The sequence below is a fragment of the Harmonia axyridis genome, chromosome 1 (assembly GCF_914767665.1).
Source record: "Harmonia axyridis chromosome 1, icHarAxyr1.1, whole genome shotgun sequence".
NCBI lineage: Eukaryota > Metazoa > Arthropoda > Insecta > Coleoptera > Coccinellidae > Harmonia > Harmonia axyridis.
In genome coordinates this window covers 52,775,837-52,787,562 of record NC_059501.1, presented here as the reverse complement: position 1 = coordinate 52,787,562, position 11,726 = coordinate 52,775,837, and the positions used below count along the sequence as shown (strand labels likewise).

Here is an 11,726-nt window from a genome sequence, read left to right as displayed (position 1 = left end):
GAAAAAAAGTCAATGAGTCAAACGATAAACTTGGATTTTGTTCTAGACCAAAATAATAAAATGAAACCTTGAGTTTATGCATAAAATATTTGTGGGAGTCCAGTTCATCTCCAATGTAGGTACATATACTTAATAATCGCCACATATCCTAGAGAATGGGAAAAGTGTTGAAAATATAAATGGAAATTGGAACTGTAATGGCGTATATTAAAATGGAGCGTTTCTTGGTTCAATTTGAAATTTCATATCCAAAATTTTGTTCGAAGGATACGACGATATAAAAAAGAAGGGACTCACTGATTGAAATATAACCTACCTACTTTGTTTTTCTCTGCAATATATCATTACAATGTATTATTACCAAATTGTAAACTTTACATTGCTTTACATGCTTGTTATATGGTATACCTTGGTTTTGGCTTAACCAAGTGTTGTTCTCTGTCAAAATATAGCTGGACTTGCAAACGTTTGGGATATGTATAGGTGGGACATGACACGCTCACTTTGTCTATGATTTCATACCACCATATGTATTTATGCAAATTAGCACTTACAAAAATTCCAACACTTAATATAAGTGAATATGTGGAGTTTGATAATTCTGATGACGGTTTGGAGAATATATCAAGACAGTTGAAGCCTAATGAGACCCATGCTCAATGCATTTTTTGAGGGAATGAGTTTTATTCTGATAACAGGGGGGAATTATGGTTAATATGGGATCATTGAGTGCGCATTCGCCGAAAAAGCTAGTATATTTGCGACTTGTGTAAGTAATAATATATGTCAATCATGATCTTATAGTTAGTTTTAATTGTTGGTAACCAATAATTAATCGATTATTTCTTAGGTTTAGAGGGTATTCCATATTTGCACCAGTAGCAATTTGCACTAATTGAATTGAAAGCCATCGTACCAAGCAAATAAAATTGCATTGATTTCTGAAATTGATAAAACGAAATAATCAGATCAACTTAACCCAAAAATACGGATGAGGTTACATATTGCAGACGATATTGGGAATCTTGTGATGTACTGAAGCAAAAAGTTGCAGAAATAGAATGAATTGTATAATTTTGGCTTTGGGCTCACTGTAATCTATATCGGACAATATTTTTCGCTCCCTATTAATTTCCCTTAGAACAGTGTTACCCGTGTTTTCTGAGATGGTGTACTGATCTTACTGGATAACACCAGGAAAGTCTCTCTGTTTTTCAGGAAGATCTAGAGTCTAGACAGAGATGATTTCACACAAATCCGTTTCGAATATGTTTCCATTTTTCCTTGTCACTGCTATAAACAGTAGAACTATAAGTGATACTACCAAAGAAACTACCTAATTATGTTTGGTTTATTTTTATATTTACATCACCATTTGTACTCATCATAGGAGAAACAACAAAAGTCTTATGGAATAAAGTAAAGGAACGTAAATAAACATAACAAATATAGAAAAGTGGAAAAACATATCAGATGGCAAGCATATCCGCATTCAAAAATACCATGGTTTCACCAATAAAAAGTAGATGCGTTTAACACGATTACTTTTGGAAAAATATGGTAAGCCATAGAGCTTAACCTATAGTTATTGAATAAACAATACCATTCGTTGATTAAATACAACCAAGGAAATTCCAGAAACGTTCCTACCATGAAAGAGAATTCACAAGTAGGGGGATGAAATATCGTCACCTCAGAAATAACGCAACTATCTGGCTAATCATTTTTGAAATTCCCATGTGGCTTCCACTATTGAACTAGCTTTGAATGGAAGCAGTAAAATTCCATTAACTTACCACGTAGAATAACATCTCTATTCAATATATAGTAGAGTTGATATTTAAAACTCACATAAATAAATGAGTAGAATTTTCACAGTTCAAAAATGATGAGAAAAATAAATTCTCGCTTCCACAATATATTGTTTTGTTTATATGGTTCGTCTATTCCTTATGTCTTCTTTTTATGACCTTCTTGGGTGAGTGCTGATGGAGGCTCTTGCACAGCATCTTCAGATGTCGGATAAATTCGTGTTATTCTTCTGTTGCATTTCAATTTTGTGGAGTCCTAATATTTTGTTCAGCAGGCCGAAGTCCTTCATCTCCTGTCATTTCCAGCGCCGACGACTTCAGACACGCCTTGAGGAACCTCAGGCAAAGGCTCCTTATTGATATTTCTTAAAATAACCACAATTCATTGGAATTCATTATAGGGAATAGTTTTTACAATCTGTAGAGCTGTGGTGTCAGCTTCCGGGATAGATATGAAATAACAATTGCAAATTTCATATATTTCAAGCTATTCATTAGAACCAAAGAAAATCCAAGAAGAATGAAGGAGCGGAAATACTAAATATTTTCGTTATTATGGATCCGATTGAGTTGAGATCTCACGAGCCGAGAATAATTCTAACTGATTTTTGCGAAAAAATCTCTTTGTTTTAAGTAGCTATGGAGCTGAATTTTAGCAAACGAATTTTATCAAACTCTTAAAGCACTTTTAGATCTGTGAAAGTGAAGTTTATATTATGCAGCAGAATAATGTCGGGTTCCACAAAACTTTTATTATGATGGTGATTGTCATGATCAATTTAGATTGATTGTTCAATTTTGTCAATCCAATTTCCATGAAACATGCAGTTAATCTATTTTTCCTATAGCTAATATTGAAATGTTGTTGTAGCAACTCTTTCGAGTAGATAAAGTATCACTTTAACCGCAAAGATACTGAACACTCCCCAAAAAACTGAATGTTAAATTTGTTTTACATTTGTTGACAGAGTAATTCATATGCCTATTAATGGAGCAAGTTCCGATTTTTGTGCCAAAAAAAATTTGAAATCTTGCTATAGAAAAAAATGTTGTATTGCGCACGACGATAAAATCGCATTATCTTCTCAAGCGTTATTAGACACTCTCAAAGATAAAGTACAAATTTGTAGTCTTGTACAATAAATAACTATTTTTGCCAACAATTTTTATTGACTGAATATGCTTTGATGCTGATTCATCTAATCCACGGTTTTTTCTTGTTTTTGTATATTATGTGGATATTATATCACGCCACAGAAAATAGTAACAATCGACATGGGCAGATTTAACATGTTCCGATATAAGCATGGAGTTAGTTGAGCCTTTCCTTCAAGATCTTGTAAAAGTACATGTGTTAGTTGCCTTATAATGTTCATCCAGTGCAAATCTTTTTTGTATTCATGAACTACCTTCCTGATTATTGCGGATAATGATGAAAAGGAAAGTTCTGGTCCAATGAGGTCCAGAGATGGGGTGATTATTCATTCTTCTACAAGATTTGTATCGAGTTAATTATTTTATTATTATTTTTCTTTTTCAGTAGTTGATTATTATAATTCAAAGGTAAAACGTCTTGAACATCAATTTTCTGAAATTCCATAATACATTTAATTTGTCTGACTCAAGCAGACAAAGGGCGAGGGTCGTTTCTGAATTCATTGCGTTTCTTTAAAATTAAATTGATAATCAATGTTACTCACCTTTCGAGAATCAATTGGTGATGATGATTTTCACATGCAATTATGATAATGTTACTTTCATAATTTTATTTCAAACACAATGAAAAATGGGATTACATAAAATACCGGAAGATTGTTGATAGATCTTGATCTATATTCTATCTCTACCTGATATGGCTGCTTAAAAATATCAAGAACTCGATCGATTCTTTCATAAAACGCTGGGCTTTTACTCGAATCACAACCAAATCCTACAGAAACTATTCCATACTGCGTACCATTACTGACAAGTGGTCCTCCAGCATCACCCTGGCACATATCTTCATTACCAAGAGGTACCCACGCACAAATCTTATTAGGCTCAAATCCGAATCCTTTCCTAGCTATTTTACAGTTACTTTCACTAAGAATATTCAATTTGATACAATTCAACTTCGGATTGAAGAGGTACCTATTATCATCAGTCAATCGTTTTCCTGGATGGTACGGTCCCCAACCAATTGCTACAGCTTTTCTGTGGAGTTTTCCTATATCTTCTAGGATGAATTGTTCAGGTATCCTTACCACAGCTACTAATTGCGATAGTTCAAATTCACCGCTAAGAATAAGCAATCCAACATCGTTCATGTTTCGACTCCTATCGAATCTCTTGTGTACAACTACACGCTGAGCGATGACCCTTTGGGAACCAACACGGCCTATTGAAGATGGACCAGCTACTGCTGTGAAAAAACCTGGAATATCCTTTCTTTCGATTATACAACTGGCTAGTGTAAGCACAGTATTTGGTTTAACTAAACTTCCTCCACATACGTGTCTAAATGAAAAAGTTTCCTTTATGCCTATCACGAACGGATAGTTGGCAAAGGTGCATGTGGGATCTTGGAGAGCCAACGTCACTCTGAAAATAACTAATAATACACTTAAAAGCGAAGATTGCATTTTCATACAAATGCCTTATTATACTTTCAACGCATTTATTGTCAGTTGAAAATGACAAAGCAAGATGCATAGAATATTTAGTGTCGATACTTCTTCTCTAATAGTAGAACTGCTGATTATTTCTCTCTGGAAACAGTGGGGTTACTAAAATCGATTTTTCCAAATCTGACGAAGTGAACGATGATGGAATCGGACAGAAGATTTCAACAAATTTCTGAATGAATATGAAAATTCCGCTGTGAAGAAACTTAGTAGATAAGAGCAGTTAACTGCACTTATTCAAAAATAAAAAACAAGGAATTGATTAGACTCTAAGAGAAGTCAAGTTAGGTTAGAAGTAGGTGAAAAGGGGTTTTCAATAAAGATTCAGTTTTTGGTTATTATAGAAAAAAGTGAGCTCGGAGTTCGCGGTTTGGGTGTGGAGTGAATAAAAATGAAATACACGTCTCGTGTGTAAAGTTAAAAAGGAGTTTATCAAAACTAGGTATAGGCCACGGCTATATTCTAACTTAACACCGCGGGATAAGGGAAAGTAACGGTTTAACGATCTTTTGGATTTTTTTTTTATTTGTGTTTTGTTGAGGAACCAATATATTATTCACTGCAGATAGTATTGGTGAGTAGTCCCGATTCTACCAAATTCAAAATTTAATAAATAATTTTGTTTCCTTTCGTTTGAGTTACTACTCAATGAGATATTTTTCTGTATCATAAAGTTTTTGGCCGTTGAGTCAAATGACACAAATTTTGTGAATATCATAATTTTGGTTTTTGTTTCATTATATCTGATTTTTAAAAATTTATTGACTTCAATTAACCTGGAAATCTAATCCTGTTCCCGAGAAAGAAATCAACTAGAAAGACCCGTTCGTTAAAGCGACGGGCCGAACTATCAATAAGACCTTTGTGAATCGATATAATTATTCATTATTCGAGACCTCTGGAAGCTGCTCTTCCAGGGATTGAAGAGACATCTCAACCGGAGATTAGAAAACTTGGTCACATCGATTACCTCCAGTTTCAGGCGCGGATCCAGGCCCCACTTTTGGGGGGGGAACTTTTAGATACTAAAAATACTGAAAATGTGGACCCCAGACACCTCCGCCATTTTGGGACGCCATTTTTTGCCGTTCAATAATATGGTTTTCCACAAAATGTATTGAAAGTCAAATTTTTGCTGATCTTGTAATTATTCGAGCCTTAGTATGTCAAATTCTAAGAGGGCCGGCAAAATTTAAGAGGTGCCCGGGCCATTTGGGGGGGGAACGTTCCCCCAGTTCCCCCCCCGTGGATCCGCGCCTGTCCAGTTTATTACATTACCTACTATATTTCAGGTTTTACATAATTCAGAGATGATTTTGACTTGGAAGTGACTTCTATTTTAAATGGTTTTCCATAGATTTTTGTTTCTGATAGTCACCATATAAAGAGATTTAAATTGATGAAAAGGCATTTAATTGGTTCAAGTCAAGATACACATGGTGTGCTTGCTGGGATTTGATGTTACTTCTACCTCATAGTAATAAACATGTCTATTACTCTATGACTGCAACTGATATAACAGATGTCAATATGATAGTAATATAATTGTCATGGTTCAAACGATAGTGACTAAATCATTGATATGTGTTCAGAATGTTTCTTGAATTTTTCATCATCCTTTTATATCTGTCCACATTTGAATTGAAAAATATTTCGGAAGTTTCAAATATAAATAAACGTGTTTCGACAGTTCATAGTTTCATCAAAACAACAGTGAAATCTACAAGCCCAGTGACATCTCCTTGGACCATTCCAGGAGCACCAGGAAAAATAGTAGGTGGTCACAACTGCGATGCCGAAAAATACCCATTTATGGTGTCACTGAGAAGACTCAAAACTTTATCTCATTTTTGTGCTGGGACATTAATCAGACCAAATTGGGTCATGACTGCAGGTCATTGCGTGGCACCGCATGCTGATGAACCAAGACTCTTCACTGTCATTGCTGGAATATCCCAATTCAATGAACTTGGCATACAGAGAATAAGAGTCAATAAAATTATCATTCATCCAGAATTCGACGAGAATAACCACGATAATGACATAGCCATGATTTGTCTGGAACATAATTTTGTCATTACCGAATTAGTGAAGCCGATCACCATCCCAAATCATGTTATACACGAAGATTTATCCACAGTATGTCCTGAGGGAATCATAATTGGTTGGGGATGGCATAACAAAACCAAAGTTGAACATTTTGAAAACGGTTCCATCTCCCACATACCCGTAATGCAATGCGTGATCAATCTTCCGGTTTTATCGGATCAGCAATGTCAAAACGCGAGGGCAGGACTACATTTGCGCCCCAATACGTTTTGTACCATGGTGCCGACGTGGGAAAACCTGTGCCAAGGTGACAGTGGTGGACCATTGTTCTGTAATAACGTGCAGTACGGCGTTGTTTCCAAGGGATATACTTGTCATTTCCTTCATGATACACCTGGTTATTATACAAGAATAGACAGAGTGTTGAATTTCATCAAAGAATGTTTAAGTGGACAAGTGAGTTACTATAGAAATATTAGACATGAAGTTGACGACATGGAAGATGGTTCTTTAGGTTTTAAGCTCAATTCTCTGTTATTAATCTTATCGATATTCTTGTATTAATAATTTGAAAACAATAATTGGTATTGAAAAGTATATCTATTGCAATTTCACTTAAAAATGCTAGAATTTGTTTTTCAACGTATCATTCGATAACAAATTAGTAGGATCCCATCAATGAATGGATAAATCTAACAAGTGGAATGGATCGAATATACAGATAAAAGAGTGGTCAAAATATAAAGGAAAACTGAACTTATTCTGCGTAGAAAATACAATAGTAGATTACTACTATTTACCTCCAACTGATCTCAATATTTTTGTATGAATACCAAATAACATGCATCTATCACTCATTATAGATGGAATATCAGCTCAGATGCTGTTGGCTCTGATGGTATTTCTGTAAAGATGCTCAGATGCTCTGCACCGGTTACTGTTCCATACATTGTTCAATAGCTGTATTCTGTCGGGTTCTTTTCCTGCAGCTTGGAAGTGTGCAGTTGTTCGGCCTTTACCTAGACGAAGAATGTTAACAATTTCTCTAATCTGCGAATATTAAGCATCTTGCTGGCTCTTTCTAAAGTTTTTGAGAGGGTGCTTTCGGACCAGATGTATTCATATTTTTCTGTTAACTATCTATCACCTGACTACCAGGCAGACCTGCGGTACTTCAACTGCTCTGGCTACTTTAACTGTAATCTTTCATAATTTGGATAAAAACTCGTCTCAGTTTTAATTTCATTAAATTTTCGAAAGTCTTTTGACAGAATTAGTTTGTTGTGTGCAAAGGTTAAATTTTACGGTTTTACTCCAAATGCTGTTGTGCAAATTGAATCTTGTTTGTCTTTGAGGAGTCAGGTGGTTGAAGTTGATGGTTATGTGTCTGGGTTGGTGCTTATTTGGTCAGGAGTTCAACAGGGGTCAATTTTGGGCCACTTCGTTTTTTGATTTACACCGCTAATTTGCTGGATGTTCTAAAGTTTTGTACTGTTTATGTTATAGCAAAAGTTCTTTGTTATAATATTGTTATTCGTTTGATATGGTTGATCTGGGTGTGGCTTTCCAGCATATAATTTTGTCAATTTTTTGAGAGTGTTTGTAATATTGCAGTTTCCCATAATTTGAGGTTAGTTGAGGATTCGTTTATCTTTAGACTCCTTGTGACTCATTATTGTGCTGCTCTATATGGATGGCTTGTCACTAGTGCGGTAAATATTAGGCGATGTTTCTCATACAATGCGGTAAAGTTCTTGAACAATGTGGACCATAATGATTTCAGTCTTACCTACCAGCACTTCAAGCGACATATGAAAATCTCTCTCTTAGAGTATATAAGTTATTTTTTTTGTATTGAATTTCTTGTTTATATTTTTTTCATGTTTCTCTTATTCGCTATATTTTTTGTGTGAATTCTTAAGGAAAGACAACCGATTGGGTTGAGTGTAAGAGTAGTCTAAGACTGAACTCCGCCTCGGCTTTGTTTGTCTAATAAATCATTTTGTTTATTTGTTTATACACACTTTTTCGAATTAAAATAAAGACGATTTATTATTATTATTATTATTTTTGGATCTTGTTACTCGATCAACGTTCTAGTTCCTTCCATTCAATAGTTAACGTGTATATACGGCCGGACGGACGAACATAATCCAAATAAAACACGGATTCGTAATCAGTGACTCGAACTTAACGTTTGAGTACATTTCTGGCTTAAAATTAAAAAAATACACTTAAACGAAATGATAGAGCGATCTGTCTGGTGAATAAGCACTCAAAAAGTATATTGCCCTACATACAATATTTTTGAATAGAGGCCCCCCTTCGATTATATTTGGAGTCATAAATTTGTCAAAATTTTCAATGAAATATAATCCTAGACGTTATCGTATAGATCAGTTGTTTAGTAGGAAAAAATTCAAATTATGTTTGTGATTCCACACAAGTAATTTTAAAATCGATAAATGAAAAATTTAATTTTATACTTATAAAAATCTAACGAATAGAAAGTATATAACGATAATATTGATTGAACAAGATAGATTTTCTCCCCTATTGAGATTACGAGAATACTTCCTCGGAACAACTTTCGGGATATTCGTGGTTATATGATCTATAAATACCAGGAACCTATCTACTCTAGTATAGTATCCTGGTTGATCCTTAACAGCGCAGCCATATCCGTTTGACACAATTCCGTACTGAACATCTCCACAGAGCAGTGGCCCACCTGAGTCACCCTGGCAAGCATCTTTACCAGATCCCATAGCACAAGCAAAAGACTGATCCAAGAAACCCTGGTCTATTGCAGCACAAACTCTTCTAGTTAACAGAGGAATCTCCACACATTGAAGAACCGGATCAAACGTGAATGATAACTTAAAGTTAGTCTCCTCTGGCACCCATTTTTCTCTATGTCCCCATCCCATCACTTTACCCAATTCACAAACTTCAGTTAAATCACTTTCAATCGAAACATCAGGGAGTTTGATCACATTGGTCAAATCATTAATATCGAATGCACCCTCTAAATGAATCAGAGCTATGTCATTGGAAAAATCTTTGGGATTGAAGTTGCTGTGAATGTAAATGGACTTCGCTGGTTGCCTTTGAAGTCCCCCATTGTTGAATTCTGAGGCACCCGATAGAACTGTTATCAAATGGGGATTGGTTTCGTGAAGCTCCATACAGTGGCCAGCGGTTAGAACGAAAGAAGGATTTATCAAAGTTCCACCGCAAAAATGTTGCATTGTCTTAGTTTCCCTTATGGATAAAATGAAAGGGTATTTTTCTATCGAACAATCATAACCACCAACAATTTTTCTGGTCAAGTTATGTAGAACGCCTTCTGTTTCATGGAGTGATAATGAGAAAATGATGAGATTGAAAATTGATTCAAAATATGACATTTTTAGATATTCATGACATTTGAGTTAAATCATTTTCGTATTTTCTCATCATTTTTCTTGTTCTTTATTTGCCTGGAAAAATGCAAGAAACCTATAACATCCTCCTCTCGTTTGCATCAAGTGATTTTTATTCAAATTGTTTTGTTCATTCTCTTATACATCTCAAGAAAATATATTAAGAGTATACCCTATTTTCCAAAAATTGAAAATTAATATGAACACCTGCCAATTTCATGCAAAAATATAAAAAGATTCACAATATACCCAACATTTGACTTATCCTACACATTGCTACGGCATTCTCACTCCCTGATAAAGGGATTATTCACTCAATACCAATATTAGAAGGTTAGAGAACGGTCGTGTCTGATCCGTGTTGGCCCCCTGGTCATCTTATACACGGTCTTGCCGATCCTTAGGCCTTTCCGGTGCATCCTTGCATTTTTCTCACCATCCTGTAGGTAACTAAAAGAACAACTTTTTGCTTTATCTTACATATATACTTATTCACAAGTCCTATTTCCTTGATATTTCTCTCAGGATTTTTGGGCATTATTCCAGTTGTTGAGATGATAATTAGAATAGTTATTGTTGGAATCATAAACCAACTGACGCTTTATTTATATCTCGATGATTATCGAAGTCCCTATATTTTGAAATTTTTTCGATATAGTTTTGACACAAGTTGTTATTGCTATATCGATGAGTATTGCTGTCTTCTGATGTTTATCGACTAATAATATATCTGGTCTGTTGCGAGAAACTGTTTTATCAGTTAGAACAAGTACAGTTTGAAGTGTTTGTGGGTTGTCGATAAATTTCCTACATGTTCATTCTCCAATAAAGTTTCCGGATTTAATTACCCTTAATATGGTTGCCGATACTTTTCTACTGCATCGTGTTTTTCTTTATGTTCGTTACCTGCAAACTTTTGACATCCAATCATTATATGTTTGATTGTTTCGTTCGTTGGATATCAATATTAGCTTCGATCGACAGTGATATTTCGATCCTTTGCTTGCAGTAGTTTCTTGTTGAGATTATTTGATCTTGGATAGCTTGAAAAAAACCTTTCGTTTCTGAATACATTCCACCTGATGTGAGCCAATATTTCGATGTCGACTGAACCCTGAACCCTGGTTCACATCGTTTCGTGTTCCATCAATCATTGTCTGGTGATGGTTATATAAAACATGATCCTTGTTAAGTTGTAAAGGTCTTGATTCATCTGTAATATATTTATAAGCTTTTTTTGACCAGTGGGAGTTCATGGTTTTAGTGGGGTTGTTACGTTGGAGTTGTTGATAGGAAACTCCTCGTCCATTTCGCTATTTTCTTCCCTCAGCAAAACTGCGTGACCCTCGTTTTCTGGAAAGACATGTTGTCGTTATGTTTTCATTTCGTGGAAGACTCAGACGACTGACCAATTGTTGTTTTTTGTAAGCGAATTTCGCAAGCACTCTCACCTCTGCTCGAATTTGTCAGAATCTAAAAAAAAAAGAAAAAAATAGTTAGTCAAATAAATAGCATAGATACTCAAATTATGATCAGCAATTCTTTATTGATATGACATAAGAAAATAAGTTCCAATGTTATGGTGGTGAGTTATTTTAGTTTTTTAAAATTCAAATAGAATTTTTATAAAGAAAAGATTTCAATAAAACTGAAGCGTTGGGCCATTTGAGTGAATATTTGATAATGAATACAGCTCCGATAAAGGCTGCTTGAATTAGCTTGTTGATGCTTAAGAAGATGCAACAGTTTATAATTCTGAATTGAAATTCAAAATAAAT

The 11,726-nt window shown here is 34.8% G+C and overlaps 3 protein-coding genes across 3 annotated transcripts; 1 reads left to right on the top strand and 2 right to left on the bottom strand.

Moving 5' to 3' along the window:
- Positions 1–3,562: 3,562 nt before the first annotated feature.
- On the bottom strand, positions 3,563–4,514 carry LOC123684345 (chymotrypsin-2-like). Its single transcript, XM_045623577.1, has one exon. The coding sequence runs from the start codon at positions 4,436–4,438 to the stop codon at positions 3,569–3,571; it is 870 nt and encodes a 289-aa protein (XP_045479533.1). The 5' UTR covers positions 4,439–4,514; the 3' UTR covers positions 3,563–3,568.
- Positions 4,515–5,979: 1,465 nt separating this feature from the next.
- Positions 5,980–7,120, top strand: LOC123681608 (trypsin-like). Its single transcript, XM_045619804.1, has one exon. The coding sequence runs from the start codon at positions 6,068–6,070 to the stop codon at positions 7,085–7,087; it is 1,020 nt and encodes a 339-aa protein (XP_045475760.1). The 5' UTR covers positions 5,980–6,067; the 3' UTR covers positions 7,088–7,120.
- Positions 7,121–8,983: 1,863 nt separating this feature from the next.
- Positions 8,984–9,964, bottom strand: LOC123670638 (trypsin-like). Its single transcript, XM_045604152.1, has one exon. It carries the CDS (start codon positions 9,931–9,933, stop codon positions 9,010–9,012), a length of 924 nt encoding a protein of 307 aa, XP_045460108.1. The 5' UTR covers positions 9,934–9,964; the 3' UTR covers positions 8,984–9,009.
- Between the last annotated feature and the right edge of the window lie 1,762 nt (positions 9,965–11,726).

What these genes read in the sequence shown, in the direction of transcription:
- LOC123684345 (XM_045623577.1), bottom strand. Translation starts at nt 4,438, where the DNA reads ATGAAAATGCAATCTTCGCTTTTAAGTGTATTATTAGTTATTTTCAGA.
- LOC123681608 (XM_045619804.1), top strand. Translation starts at nt 6,068, where the DNA reads ATGTTTCTTGAATTTTTCATCATCCTTTTATATCTGTCCACATTTGAA.
- LOC123670638 (XM_045604152.1), bottom strand. Translation starts at nt 9,933, where the DNA reads ATGTCATATTTTGAATCAATTTTCAATCTCATCATTTTCTCATTATCA.